This window comes from Ammospiza nelsoni, chromosome 2 (genome assembly GCF_027579445.1).
Source record: "Ammospiza nelsoni isolate bAmmNel1 chromosome 2, bAmmNel1.pri, whole genome shotgun sequence".
NCBI classification, from domain to species: domain Eukaryota; kingdom Metazoa; phylum Chordata; class Aves; order Passeriformes; family Passerellidae; genus Ammospiza; species Ammospiza nelsoni.
The window spans coordinates 49,019,228-49,034,886 of record NC_080634.1 but is presented as its reverse complement, the minus strand read 5'-3'; the positions used below and the strand labels follow the sequence as shown (position 1 = coordinate 49,034,886).

The window sequence follows — 15,659 nt, the reverse complement described above, 5'->3', positions numbered from 1 at the left end:
ATTATGAATCTGTAGATGTCTTCAGGTCAAAACAAAAGGATAAAAGAAAAAATGGGAATATTAGTCACTTCCAAAATTCAGTGCTGTACCATTTCCTTTTTGGAATGACTATCCATTTCCAGAGGTACTTCAAGATTCTTAAACAATGTTTTTTAAAGTGCAAAAAAGTATTGAAACCAAATGTATAGAAAAAAAAATCAACTTGTCAAAACATTTCCCAAGTAGTAATTTCATGTTGGTTTCAAATCACTTTCCTCCACTAACAGTTGAATTTTAAGCTGGCTGAAAAACAAGCTGAGAGTTCACTCTTTCTGTCATAGCCACACATATTGTCACAAAAAGAAAGAAGTCACAATAAGCTATCTGTTCCATACAGCTGTGAAGCATTAAGTCACCTCTCTTCTGCCTTTTGTATCTCTGAGTCTCCTTCCATTGGACCAAACGATTGTAAGAAGAATCCAGAAGAACTGGTGAAATACCAAGGATTGGTGAAATGAAAGTACAAAAGTAGAGAATTTTAGTTGGGTGGCCAAGCCTTACTTGTTAGCTTTTTACCCAATTTTTTTTCCCCAAGATACATGATCAGGGTGTGCTCTTTCAAATTTCAAAGTATGCTTAGCTCTTTGTATTTGAATTTTCTCAAGATCATTTGGTATTCTCTCTCTTTTATCAATTTTTTTTCATTTGTGTAAAAATGACCAAGTAATGGGGAAACTCATGACGTGGTACCACTGATGGAGGCACAGTCAAGGTGAGGAATTTGCACCTCTGGGTCAAGTTTCTGGTCTGTCTCCTGTCTCTGTGGCTTCTGGGTGCTGGGCACGTTTACAGACTGTACTCTCTAAAATGTAGAGGCTGCTCCTCCTCCAGCCAATATCTTGGCTTCTGCCTCATCTGTCCTTTCCTCTGTCTCTGGCAGAAGAGACCTGTAAGTTGAATGATGTGCTCGCTCATATTGCTCTTATTGAACACTTCTAATTCTGAATGCAAATGGCACTTTTATACATGAACAGGACTAAATTCACTGGATAAATTATTCACAACAGATAATTCAACCTGCTCTCATGGGAGAGTGCAATGAATGTCTGATGATGTTAAAAAAACACCCAAACCTACAACTAATTCTTCCAGCCAGTGAAGTCAATGGCAAAGCCTTTTATTGACTTCAAAGGGAGCTCCATGCCAGTGGGCCCACACACGATTTCTCTTTAGTGGTTCTCACTTGCATTTAGAGCTTAAACCCAGACAAGTGTTTCTGTTTTGAGGAGCCCAGACTAGTGCTGTATGGCACAGCTGGGCTGCCAGGACACAGGCACTGTCACAGCTCTGGGTGAGAGCAGCTCCGCTCTGAGCTGAAATAACCCAGCTGAGAGTTCAGCAAGTCTGGAGCCCAGGGCTGGTTATTTTGGTCAGGGTTGTCTAAATTAGAGAAAATGACACAGAGAGGTGATCTCTCTGTTCTCCACAGCATCTTGAGAAAGCAAAGTGGAGAAGAGGGAGGTGTTGAGCTCTTTTCCGTGGTATCCAGCGACAGGATGCATGGGAATGATTCAAAGCTGCACCAGGGGAGGTTCAGACTGGACACTAGGATGTATTTCTTTACAGAGAGGGTGGTGAGCACTCCAACAGGCTTTCTAAAGAGGTGGTTGGTGCCCCAAGTCTGTCAGTGTTTAAGAGGCATTTGGACAGTAGGTGCTCTGGGCCTTTAGGTCGGGCAGTTGGGCTGGATGACTGTTGTGTACGTTCCTCCCAACTGCTCTGCTCTGCTCTATTCCGTTCCATTCTCACCTGGGACAGATTTGCAGCCAGGTAAGAGTTTCAGGGTGACACCAGCCACCTTGATGTGACTGGACCGTTGGCCATCATCGCTGGTGGGAATTTGACATGGACGTAATTTGAGTGCCATGACTGTGCACAGTGGCTGCAGGGGCCGAGAGAAGGCTTGCGTGGGGGCTGCCACCGTGCTCCCGCTCCATGGCAGGGGAGGCGACTGGGGAGAAGGCTGGGCTGTGCCCCAGCTTGGTCGTCGGCAGTGGGCACATGTGGCCGCGGGCACTGCGGCGAAAGAGGGACACGGGGACAAGGGGGCGGTGGGAGTCGTCCTGGTGAGGTGGGAGATGGGAAAGCAAGGGGAAGGGGGAGAATTTAGCATCCTTTTCCTCTGCCCACAGGAGTATTTACGTACCGGGTTCTGTGTGCGTGTCCCATTTTCCCACCCGTCTGTCTCTGCCGTGTGGTGCACGGGCACCTGCAGACCGCCACCACCCCCCGGCGACCCCGGCCCCGCTACCCCCCAGCCCACGGCTTCGGCCCCGCAACGCCCGCGGTCCGGAGCGCGCTGCGACCGTGCCGCGAAACGCCGTCACAAATACAAGCCGGGCTCTGCCCGCCCGGGCGCGGCCCCCTCGCGGGGCACCCGAGAGCCCGGCCGTGCGTGGGAGAGGCGGCGGGCGGCGGGCAGGGGCCGCGTTATGTAAGGGCGGCGGGGCGGGCGGCGCTGCGGCGGCGCGGGGCGGCTCGGAACGGGCGGCGGGGCCGCGGCGGCGGCGGGGGAAAGCGGCTTATCCCCCTCCTTCCCTCCCTCCCTCCTTCCCTGCCTCCTTCCCTGCCTCCCTGCCTGCCTCCCTCCCTCCGCCGGGTTGCCATGGAGACGGGCGGGCGGCGGCGGCGGGGCTGTCACTGAGGGCTCGCACCGCGCTCCGCGGCGGAGGGGAAGCCGCGGCGGCCGCGGCTGGAGCGGCAGTGGCAGAAATGGACTCGCAGTGCGACTGTGTGGAGCCCCCGGCCGCCGAGCAGCCGTCGGGGAGGATTAACAAAACCGCTTTCAAGCTTTTCAGGAGGAGGAAGTCCGGGGGAACCATGCCGAGCATCTTCGGGGTGCGGAGCAGAGGAGGGGAGGGTAAGGGCGCCGGCAAGCCGGGGATGGTGCGGAGCCGGACGCACGACGGCTTGGCCGACGCCGTGCTGGAGAGCAGCAAGAAGGAGGAACCGGGCGGCGGCGAGGCGCCGAGCCGCGAGGCGCAGGAGCGGCCGGCCGGCAGCCCCGGCGGCCCCGTGGCCAAGTCGCACAGCTTCTTCTCGCTGCTGAGGAGGAACGGCAGGCAGGCGGAGGGCGCGGAGCCGCGGGCCGGCGGCAGACAAAAGAAGGGGCTGAAGGGGATCTTCAGCAGCATGCGGTGGCACAAAAAGGACAAAATCGGCAAGGAGGAGAGGGGGGAAAGCTCGGACATCCCGTCCGGCCTTATCATGCCGGGCTCCCTGACCGCCAGCCTGGAGTGCATCAAGGAGGAGACGCCGAAACCTTTGTCTGAGAGCCCGAGCGGCGCGGCAGACGCCGGGCCGGAGCCGCCGCGAGAGAAGCGCAGCGGCGAGGCGCCCGCCGCGGCCCAGGAGCCCCAGGCGGGCGGCGCGGAGCCGCGGGCCAGCAGCCCCCCGCGCCGGGAGGAGCCGCCCGCCGCCGCCGCGCGGCCACCCGAGGAGCTCAGCCGCGAGCGACCCGAGCCGGCGGCCGGAGAGGTTGGGACTGCGAAGGATGCGGCGATAACAGGTGACATTCCAATAACGACTATCCCCCCTGTTGAACCTCACTGTGATAGCGGTCAAGAGACGGCAGCCGCCCCTGACCCTTCCTCTGTTGATCCACCCTCAGAGCAATCGATTGATCGTATTTGTTTGATGTTTGCTGACGTGACTTCACTGAAAAGCTTTGACTCTCTTACAGGCTGCGGAGATATTATTGCGGACCATGAGGAGGATGTGGGCGGCGGGAGTGGCGTCTGCGAGAAGAGCACCCCCGGGCCCAGCAAGCTGGGGGCCGCCAAGAAGCACCCCACCATGGTGGCCTACCAGGGAGGAGGGGAGGAGATGGCCAGCCCCGACCAGGTGGATGACACCTGCCTGCAGGAGTTCTGGGATATGCTGTCACAGACGGACGAGACTAAGACGCAAGGAGGAGGAAGCGGAGGAGGGACAAAGAAGCCCGAGGGGTTGAAGGAAAGCCGAGGTACCGAGGGGGCCCAGAATAGGGTGGTGGTGAAACGCGGTGGCCTCCACCAGATTGCCATTCACCTGAACCACAAAGAGGAGCAGAAGAGCAGGGAAAAGGAGCAGCACGAGGGTGTCCCAAACAGCGATGAGGGCTACTGGGATTCCACCACGCCTGGTCCCGAGGAAGATAGTTCCACAAGCATCCAGAAGGAAACCCTTCCCAGGGATAGCTACAGTGGGGATGCTCTATATGACCTGTATGCCGAGCCGGATGAGAACCCACCAGCAGGGCCCACACACGAGGAAGTCCCCAGTGTGCCACGCTCCAAGCCCGTGTCTCCCATAACGACCGTGAGCTCGCTGAAAACACCCTCCAGCGCCGCCAAGGACTCCAAGATACCCATCAGCATTAAACACCTTTCCTCGTCACAGTCACATCCTGCCAGCCACGGAGCAGACGCCAGTAACAGCCATCACGTCGCACACCATCACCTGGCCAAAAGCGAGATGCACAGAACAAAAATCCCCGTCTCCAAAGTCCTGGTACGCCGAGTCAGTAACAGGGGCGCAGCCGGGTCAGTAACGGGGACAACAGTGAAAACTGCCACGTACCAGGACAGTGCCAAAAAGTAGTTGGGTAAGAAGTGGAGGCAAAGGCAGAGAACGAAGTCCATGTGGGAAAGTCTGCTTAGGAGACCACAGATAATGAATTAGTTTTGCATCACCTGAAGAAAGTCACCTAAAAGGCTTCCTTCACTGTACTCTGTGGGCCTGCACTTCTGAGTCTCTTCTTACTAGACTGTGTGGCTGAATACAAAAAGTCAACTTCTTTTTGAGCACTTTTTTTACATTTGTATCTTTTTTCTGCAACTAAACACTGGGGAGGTTCATTTTTACATGCCTTTCTGGAAGCAGGACTTGGATAATGACCATCCTTCCTCGTGCAAAGCAGTGTCATGAGTTCTTCAAGGGAACAGAGCTACAAAAGGAGCGACATGAGAGGTTCTCCTCCTATACATTTATCTTCTAATTGTTTCTCGGGGAGGAGTAGAGGCTGGGTGCCTGGCTGGCTCTGGAAATGATGTTTGCTCCACGAGATGTTGGAAAAAATGCCAAGCAGAAAACAACCCACCTAACAGGTATTTTGCCTGCTGTAGGAACGAGAACACTGCTCAGCAGCAGACTTGATTGACTTGTGTGCAGGAGATAAAACTGAGTTAGGTGGACTCGTCTAACAGGAAAACACATTTTCGTTTGTCTGTCTGTCTGGTTGGTTTTGATCTGGGCTAATGTAAATGGGTAACAGAGACACCTGACGTAGGTTCAGATGTTTACATCAATACTTGTCCGATAATGCATACAATCAGGTTCAGGGAAACATTTTACTAAATGCCAATATATACACACTGTCCACATTTATACAATAACTTGCTCGCCATGTGTAAATATATACGTGTTTTAGCAGATTTTTTATTAAAAAAAATCACCTGTCCTTATTATCTAGAGTTTAAGCAAGAGTTAGTTTTTATAGGTAGATAATTTTACAGTTCTAAAAGCATAGGACTTTGTGTAAGTACCTTAAATTAGAGAAAACTCTGGTTTGTATGGGCTCATGGATCCCCAGATAAGTAAGTCTGAAGTGCTGATTTTATTACAGTGGCACATTCCATGGCTCAGAGCAGATGTTCTGACAGCACTGCCACTGCAAACCTCTATTTTCAGGGGTTTAGACAAAAGTTGCTCTGGGCTTAAACCTTACCGAGAAGGAACCCAGCAAAGAAACTTGTTTTTTAAGTATTATTTTTTAAAATATATAAAATTAGTTTTTGACTATTTAAAAAAAAGTTTGGGTTCTCATTGCTTTTTATTTTCATTCTCAATAATGTCAGAATAATTTTATGTTAAGAGAGAAAAAAATATGGTAAGCTAGTGGTACATTATTAAATGGTCTGATGAGCTTGGATCTTAGGAAAAATGTATTAATGGCCATGACATTTTTGAGTAGTGGCTACTGTACATGGGCATTGGCAACATTTCAAAGAAATATAATAGGGTTTTAATGTGCCTGAGGACATATTTTTATGATACACTGAAAAAGCTCTAAAAATCACTGAAGTCTAAAGGTAAATGTTATGTATTTACAAAATATTTTGATATAAGTATTTAATCATCAGACCACAGTTAAATATAAAATATATGCTCCAGCGTATCAAAAAAATAATATACATTTTAAAAATATACATTTCTATATTATGCAGAGAATCCTAAATTCACATCATTGAAACTAATGGGTCTGATCTTACATAGCAGTTGGTTTTATTGTCTCTTAAATCAAAAGGAAAAAAAAGAGGAAAATAAATATACAGAATTTACATTTGAAGGATATTAAGGTTGTAGGCAAACCATAAAAAGCCAGGAAATACCATAATAAGAATTGTATATATGTATATGCATGATTTGTGGCTCACTGGGGAAATGACCTTAGAGTCATGAAGGTGAAATTGGCATCCAGTTTTGAAATTGCTGCAGAATTTAATACCGACTTGCAGCATCCCAGTGAAAGTGTTAGCTTCCCTGACCAGCCCCTATTTTCATGGTTTAAGAACCTTAATACACTTCAAAGAGGATTATTTTATGTTATCTTCCTGACATGTAGGTGTGTGGTTCCCTGTGTGCCCACTCCCACAGACATGTTGTACATATGCATGTGCAGCGAGGGCACAGCCCCGGGCAGGGTCCCTGTGCACACTCACACTCACACTCACAGCCTGGGGGCTGTGCTCCACATCTGCCTCCAAACACGCTGGCCATGGCTTCCTTTGCCTGAGAAAGGGATTTGCATTTGGTCTGACTCTACTCGTGCATTTTAGAAAGTCAAAGCTGAAACACCCTCTAAAGGATGTGTGTACAGATCACAGAATATTATCCTGCTCCTCAGCCCTAAACATTCCTTTTCCCATTCTTTTGGTTTTGTTTGACTGTGAGGGATGCATCTTTCCTTGCATGACAACTCTGCAGAAAAATCATAATTCCCCATTTTGTTCTAAGGACAAATTGTGCTCCGAGATTCTATGGGGTACTGGAAGTTGAGAGGGAGGGAGGATGTGGTGGTAGTACCATAAAAACTGGAAGCACTGAGTACAGGTAGTAGGAGTGGTGCATCTTTAAACCCACTAGGAGATACCAGCTGCCATCTCTACAGGACTTGTGTGTGTCAAATTATTCATCATATGTGTTTTGTTTGCATTGTGGCATGTCTGTATTGAAAAACCATCAGTGTGACACTAGACTAACTCCCTCTCACGTAACCACTAACACAAATCATCATTAAAATGCTTTGGCTTCCCTTCATTCTTCTCTCTCCTCCTTTGTTTTCTGCCAAGTTTTTCCCTCCATCCTCTGCATGAGGCAGCTTCCTCCTGGGTGCTAACCCCGGGAATGAGGAGCTCTGGGCTGGCGTGGGGCATGGATGGGGAAGGCAGCTGCCCAGGCCAAGGTGCTCCACAGCCACTCCCTCAAGCTTTCTGTCACATACCCCCTCTAAGCACATTTTGCAAATCTCTCTGCAGTTTGTTTGGCTGCTTGCTATGTACATATTTTAAGGACAATCATATCCTTAAAAGGAGAATGGGAAAGTAGCTGGTAGTAGGACGTCAGTGTTTTGAATCATTGCGACATGCTGACGTTGATTCAGGGTAATGGTTGTGTGAGAGTAAAGACACAATTTCATGTTCAAATTACTTTTGTACTTCTAAAATTCACTTTTGTCTTTAAGCCATCTATGTTTTTTATTTCGAAAGGTAATAGAAGATCTAATATTTACCAGGGCTTTCAATTTTCATGGAAATATATTTGTATAACTCCACACAATGCCTAAAACAATCATTGAAAGGAGGTTCAAAGGCTTTCTTTAGACCTATATATAATTTCTGAAAGATCCCTGTAAAATACTGTGAGATGCCTAAGAACAAACAGTTAATGGCTTGCTGGATTTAAAGGCTGAGACATAAAGAAGTAACAGTCCTGAGGCATTTTGTGGTAGCTTGCATTCTTATTTGTGTTACCCTGTTCAAGCATATATTTTCCTTGGCTTTGGTAGGTATTGAGGTAGAAATGGTGTTCTGAGTCCCAAAGATAACATTCCCAGTGGTGTCATTGTTTTGATTTCCTTAAAGTATATTTTTCTTTATTTGTTTCATTTGTTATTTGGTGGTCTGAATGATGCTTTGTAATTATCAGCTGTATGTTGTTCATAAAGGATTTTATAGATCAGGACTTGGTATTTAGTTATGTGTACTCTTTGCACTTTCAGGTCCCTACTGGTAAATTTTGTATGTTCTTAGAGTTTTTCTATATATTGCATAGTGTTTTATAGCTATCTACAGTGATTTCAGTGGTATACACTCCTGTTCTTTATATCAGCACAAAAGATTTCCTTTCAGCAGCATGAAATTATTTTTTTGTGGACTTGTTTTGTCATGATAGGAGCTAAGTTTCCAGTACTAAATGTGTGGCCTGCAACAAACATAAAAGGTTTTATTTTCCATGTAGTGCATATGCATTTTGCTCTTGCCAGTAATAGACCTCAAACATTTGTAGTAGATTTCAGAGGAAATTCCATGACTAGAATAAGAAAAAACTATGATCAGTCTTATTCCATCAGTAACCAGCATTTTCTTCATCCACTGTGAATATCCTCACCACCATTCAGGGTAGTAGAGGATTGAATTTTAAAAATTACATGCATAGATGTACTCTATGAAAATTAATTCACTGATTATTTTTTAACGAATCTTACAAAATTATTTATCTAAGCGAGTATTGCACCAAAGTCTTAAAACATCAGATACAGATGGTATTTTCAGTAAGATGCTATAAGTGCAGATGAGCCAAATTAACAGGCTTTGCTTAGCAAAGCAAAACCGTGTTGTTTCTTAAATTTGTAGTACTGACTGAGCTTGCAGATCAAAGGGAGCCATTGATTCTGCTGTGTGGCCATGCACTGAGGTTTTTCTTTCCCTGCCCTAATGGACTACTTTCAGAAAAGGCTTTTCAGGAGGATAATGGTATGAAAGGGACAGATCACAGTAACAATAACCACTTACAAGACAGATGGTTATCCAACAGACAACACGGGGGATTCTAGGCAAGCTGGCCTGAAAATGTATTTTCATAGTTACTGATATGAAAGGTTGGGGCTTCTGTCTTGAAAAACAAATTGACATCAACTCAAAGACAATGCAGAAATGAGTCTTGGCAGAGTTCACACATGACAGTTTCTGCAGGGCTTGATTTTGGTTTTTCATTTTGTCTTTTCTTCCCCTCACCCCCCTTTGTTTATGTTTTTATTATGGTGACATAACCCCACGTGTCTGAGCAGAACTGCACAACAAATGACTCTTCTGAGATTCAGTGCTAGGAATACACTGCCAGTTGTCCCCAGTGGCCTGGGATGCGTTCCTGCTGAACGTCCTTCCACTGAGGGATGGGAGGGATGGGATGATAGGATTCCCTTGTCCTGAGTCCACGTGCTGTTTACTGTGAGCAGGAGGTATCAGTCTGTTTTGCTGTTTGTTTTCAGGGCACAATTTATTTTTAATTTAGCTCATAGGAATTTTTTAGTCATCATTAGTTCATACCTTGTCTTCCTTGTGAGCATCTCGGGTAGGAACATTGAGCACTGATCTGGTGTTTCCTAGGTCCATTTCATGTAGAGAGAAATGGAAGAACTTGTCATATGCAAAGGAATAATAGCTATAGCCACTTGAGCCACATCATGGGGGCCTTGATTCCTGCAAAAGCAGGTTGTTAAAACTCTTCTTGCCTTAGAAGGCTTCTCCACCCAGAACAGTGAGTACTATTGCCTAAGATGTTTTGGGGTTTTTTCCTGTATGTCTCTCATTTCAGCCCATACTGCAGTTGCTTGGGAAACAGATTTTTGATCTAGCCTTCCAGCACCAGAAAAGATGAGCTGCTGCCACCCTGCCTCCTCTTCAGGAGGTCTTTGTTTCTACTTCTTGGTCTTGAAAAAATTAAACCCCCTCAGATTAGGTGGCAAAGATATTTAAAATGGAGATGTCTGCTGTGTGATCTCATAGATATGGGTGAGGATGTTAAGTGATATTTTGCATAGCATGGAATACATTCCTCCACTTTCCTGTTGTGAGCAGTTTAGTAAATGTAGCAAGGAAGAAGGTCACTCTTGAAGGAAAGTCCAGGAGCTGTTTGTTAGGCAGACTGTGCCCAGATTTTATCTTTGCTTTCCTTTTTCCTTTCTGCACATAAATAAATTGAGCCAAAGTTGTAGTACAGAGAGGAAAAGGTTAAGCACCTCACAGGGCAAGGAATTTAAACTGCCAGGCTTAAAGGCTTCTTGTAGCAATGGCTAAAAGAAGATTGCTTTGCCTACTTTGACATCACATCCAAGCAATGCTCTGCAATAAAAGCTAATCCTGCTATGGCCACAAAGTTAGGAAACTGGCATTTGCCAACAGGACAATCTCCTGCCAGGATCCAGTTCTGGTGTGGCAAAGCTTCCACTGACTCCAGTAAGAACTGGCAGAGGTCCTTAATCTCTTAATCCTACGGAAATAAGTATTTCTTAAACAAGTCTTCCTTTTTTTTTTTTTTTTTTTTTTTTTTAAGATTAACATTATTCAGGTGTTTGTGCAGTCTTTTATATTACCGTGGTAGTGTTTTCAGTCATCTGAATGCAAAACATGTCTTTCCATTGTTTTTCATCCTAACAAGCTGCACTCCAGCACATAACTCCAGTGCTCAGCATGTTTAAATTACAGCTAACACAATCACTGCCTTCCTTAATTTAACTCTTGATGGCAAAACCAGGACCAGCTTCTTTCCAGAGCTCTAAACCCCCCACTTGTTTTGTCATTGTTCATGTTTTTGATATGGTAACTAATGAAGCCTCCCTTTAATTATTGCACAGCCACATTTTAATGTGTCATTAGGGAGAAGGTATGTGGGGACTAAATGGTAAGATCTTTAATAGATTTTTATTATTTTCGAAGATGTTGCATCAAAACAGTTGCTAAATCAGTGTCAGGTTGTTTCCATGGGCTTTTTATGCAGATGCATTGGAAGCTTTGAACATAATGTGCTTGTAAAAGAAAATTGGTTGTATCTGCTTTGAATTAAGGCTGACCTTAAAATGTAATTCTTGGTTAATGGCAGCAGAGGAGAAGGTGTGTCCCAACTCACTTGCAGCCTGTGGAGTGGGGGAGCAAGGCACCCCAAGTCACCAGCAGAATTTGCTGTGTGACCTCGCCCTGTGGTGCCAGCAGAGGGGTGCAAGGTGGTGCCACGTGGAGGTGTCAGCCCTGGACAGCAGCAGGAAAAGGCAGGGTGATGGTGCTGGGGTGGGAGGACTGATAGGGCATCTGGGAGATGGGCTGAAAGCAAGGCCTGGACCCCTTGTCCTTGTGGAAAAAGAGTTACACAAATGCCTAAAAACCCTGTATCCTTCCTTTCTTGCACTGATGCTCGGGTTCATGTGTCACACTGAGAGAGGAGCCAGTGTGAGCTCGGGTGTGCTGAAGCCAGTGCTCCTGCAGGTGGACTGCTGAGTGACTGCTCTCATCAACACCTGAGCAGTGCCCAGGGTCTTACTTTCTAAAGGCAGTTTCAGCACAGAAACATCCACAAACCCCCTGTAGCCCAGCACTGGCCTATGGCATATCACTGCTCTTCCACCCTCATTTTGCCAGGAAGATGCAAGGACCCAAGCCCTAGGCAGAGTGGTGAGCTCTGGCTGCACCCTTGCAGCCCAAGGACAAGTGGGGAGGCAGTGTAAGACACCGTGCAGCAGCACTAAGGGCTAAGCAACATTATCCTGCTTTTCTAAAGGGGGAGCAAGACTTAAGCTGTTGCTTTTTCGTGAAATTAAAATAAATCCTCTACCATGGGTGAAATTTTAACAGCTAAACAATGACTCATTCCACCAGTATTCTATCTGATATCGGTGGATCTGTAAGTGCTGTTGGTTTTTATTGAGTGAAGATCTCATAACTTGGCTCCATCTGAATTTTCCCTGCTCTGGTGTTGCAGCCTGATGTTGAGGTCTGTTGAAATGGGAGATGAGGTATAAATGTGGGTGATGGAAAATACAATAAACCCAGAAAATACAACATGGCTTTAGTCTTTAATGGCAGCCCAGCTCTGCTTAAACATCATGGCGTGCCTGAGAACAGGGTAGCAGGGACTGCATCAGACAAAGCAATGCTCTCGGTGTTTCCTGCCTGCTGAAGGGGACGTGTGTGTCCTGTTAGAGGTCACTCAGCCTGTTTCTGTAAGATGTGATATAGCTGACAGATTACAATAATTACAGTTAATTACAACATTTCCTTGTATTATTGTGTCAGCCACCTCCTGTAAGGTAGCGTACAACCTATTTGAGATAATGAGTGAGTAACGCCAGAACTCCCCGCTCTTCTCATCTGAAAGGTTTGGTAATGATTTGGTGGGCCTGTGTGCACCAACTTTTTCTTAAAGAAAGCTCACAACATTCTGGGAGGCTGTTTATGACAGACTGTTAGACACACTCTGCTCCTTTCCACCTCTACAAACTTTTTTGAGTACGTGTCTCCTCGAACCACTGTATTCTTAATGTATTTACAACCTAACTGATAGCAATAGGTGTCTTTCTTCCCTGGCAGTTCACAAGGATATACTAATCAGTGTTTGTTATATTTTTAATTCTGTAAATATTTATTTTGGTACTCTGTGTATTTATTGGCACTGATTCTGGTGTTGGCTTATGTGTCATTGTAAATGTTGATGGTTTCAATAGTCTTGCTTCTAATGAATGTAAGGAACTCAGACTAACTGCACTTTTCTTCCATTCAAAAATCTTAACAGTGAAAAATATTCCCACTGTCATGTGTTATAATGAAAACAGTCAATAAAATCAGTTGTCACTTTTCATTGATGAATGTGAAGGTTACTTTTTGATGTTCAAGTTAGAGCCAATCTATCGAGCGCCCAGGAAAATACTAGGCTTTTCAAAGCAGGACATTGGGGAGTTATGTCACCAAAATAGCATAAAAGAGAATACTTGGGCATCTGTGCAATTTCATTTTCATGTAGAAATGCCTTTAGCAGTTTTACTAATAACATCATACTGAATTTGTTAGTTACAAGAAGACTTTCAGAAACGAGAGTTTTGGTCTTCTGGTCTCCTGTTTCATCAGCATGTGGGTTTTGTTTGGTTTTGGAAATTTTTTTTCCTTTTAAACCCCTTACACAACGAAATGGACTGAGCTTTTATTTTGTTTTTCAAATCAGCTTTGTTTTCTGATTCTCCTGGTTGAGAAGCAAGTGGGGAAGCTTGTTCTTTTGGCACAAATTGACTTTGGAGTTGCAGTTTTGGTGTGACAGTTAGAAAATGCAGTCTGCAGTAAGCTACATTTCCCACCTTTAAAACGTCTCTGCCTTTTTGTGACTATTAAGTTACATTTATTAGAACCTCTGGTTTGCAACCTTCTCTAAATTTCTTGGATTTTGAACATGCATAAAGCATTTACATCAGTCAAGTTTTAATCCTTAGGTTTATTTACTTTGCTGAGCTAAGTAGTACTGCCTTGCTGAAGGTTCTCCCATGGAATATACTGAGCCAGCCAGAGGAAGAACTGGAATAAAATCTGCTCAATAGTTTTTGAGGAACAACAAAGCAAAAGGCGTGAAAAGCTCGTTAATGCTAGTAAGGAGCAGACACAGTGACACAATTGATCCTGTGTTCACAAAAGCATAACTCCTCTTTCTATTAGTTGGAAGCAGGCAGAAGAAATGTCTTCTGGTGATTTAGTGCATAAACACTTTTACATGCAGGCCTTCTCAGTCTGTGTTCCCTATTGCACGTTACTGCCTTTTATCCTATGCATCTGAAAGCAGAAGAGCTGTGGTTTAAATTTGCTGCCACACAGATTGCCTGGTGGTTACCTTGCTTTTGACCAAGTACAGCTACTGGGATACTGGGGAACAAAGGGGTTTCAATGAAGTGAGGGGCAAATGTACAGCAAGCTCGTGAATGTTGATAATTGTAGATCTGTGTGATCTGTAGAACTGTGTAGATCTGTAGATCTGCGTGATCTGTAGAACTGTAGATCTGGAGAACTGTAGATCTGTGCAGCTGTTGACAACTTCCACAAACCCAGATGACAGTAACCTGGCAGATCCACTGTGATAGAAAAAAACTGAAAAATCTTCTGAAACAAGACTTTGCCCAGATTATTTTTTTAATCAAAATGAAGTTTCTAATATTGAGCTAAAAGTCTCTTCCTGATTCAAACCAAAATCAATCATTCCCAACAATACATCTCTATGAATTTCAAAGCCATCTTACTGGAAAAGTGTTTGCAATGGGGGTGATGACCTGGAAATCTCGCTGTGACCCATACATTGAAGGTGAAGGCTTCATCCAAAATCTTCAAGCAACCAAGAGAAGATAATATTCTTGACTCTGAATAATTGGTAAGGAGTGTTGGCAAGTCCAATGGACCAGTCAACTGACCATGAGTAAGTACTAGTCTAATTTTAAAATCTTGCTCTTGAATCATGGTATTTTTCCCTTCCAAAGTCATTGTACAGGAGTTGTTTACTAGGAGCTCACATTCAGCAGACGCCTGCTCCTACCTACCACATTGCATGTCTGCTTCCAATTAAAACCATTCCACAGTGCCCTGAGGGGCTGGGGAGGAGGCTCCAAAATTCTTCAAAGGATTATTTCAGCAGCCATGGATGCTCCTATGGGAGCTGAGGACCAAGAAACTGCTTCATCTCCAGTGACATCACTGTTTATGCTCTGCAAAGACCCTTAGCACTTGGATCAGGTGTTCACTTAGACCTTGGGAATAGATCTCCTGTTCTGACTAATGAAGAAGACTCGTCCTTGATCATTACATGTATATTTTCCAGCTTATTTTCCAGCTTAAATGCAATGAGTTTCTTAATTACAACTCCCTGCAGCTACTGAAAAGACTAACAAATGACCTATCTTAATGCTTCATCCTTATGCAAAGTCCCCACAAAGTGCCTCTGTGCAGCACTCCCAGGTGAATGTCAGGGGAAAGGTGACCTTGAGCAAAGGGTGCCATCAGGGAGGGGAGGGAGGGCTTGTGATGGAGCACTGTCCTGGACCAGGAAGCTCGGAGTCCTTCTTCCACTGCTTCATTTCCCAACTCACAGAAGTCTGCAGGTGCCACATTTTAAAGTAGCATCCACAAAATCAGCTGCACTCTGTGGTGTTGCTGCTCAGAACCTGTGGTCTGAAGTTTTATGATCAAATTTCTCTATCACTTAAGTGGTTGCACTGAGCAGGCTCAAAAGCATTGCATGGCTGGGTCTGCTCTCCCAGGAGTCACAGATAGGCTCTTCCTCTGGCCTCATCAGACTTCTGCTGGCGTCACTTGAAACTCTAGGTCCCTTGGACAGAGGAGAGACTTGAATAAAGATTCTCTGGGCTCTTGAATGAGCAGAGGTTGCCTGGGTAGAATCATGGTGGTGATGGGAGAGGTTGACGCATAAAACTTGGGGCAGCCAGAAGCCTCGCAGGCAGCAGTGTCCTCTTTTGCTTCACAGGGAGATGGTTGCCTCCAGGGCACCGATGTGGCTCAACGTGCTTCAAGAGCATATTCAGTTTTAGGCTAGCGTGGGAACAA

The 15,659-nt window shown here is 45.5% G+C and overlaps 1 protein-coding gene across 1 annotated transcript; it reads left to right on the top strand.

The window, feature by feature from the left end:
* Positions 1–2,751: 2,751 nt before the first annotated feature.
* AMER2 (APC membrane recruitment protein 2) lies at positions 2,752–12,927 on the top strand. Its single transcript, XM_059466318.1, has 2 exons — positions 2,752–3,547; positions 3,722–12,927. Exons 1-2 carry the CDS (start codon positions 2,752–2,754, stop codon positions 4,618–4,620), a joined length of 1,695 nt encoding a protein of 564 aa, XP_059322301.1. The 3' UTR covers positions 4,621–12,927.
* The last annotated feature ends 2,732 nt before the right edge of the window (positions 12,928–15,659 follow it).

Bases quoted from the DNA above. Each gene is read 5' to 3' on its own strand.
- AMER2 (XM_059466318.1), top strand. From the start codon at position 2,752: ATGGACTCGCAGTGCGACTGTGTGGAGCCCCCGGCCGCCGAGCAGCCG. The intron at 3,548-3,721 runs GTGACATTCCAA...ACTCTCTTACAG, and splicing joins GAAGGATGCGGCGATAACAG to GCTGCGGAGATATTATTGCG.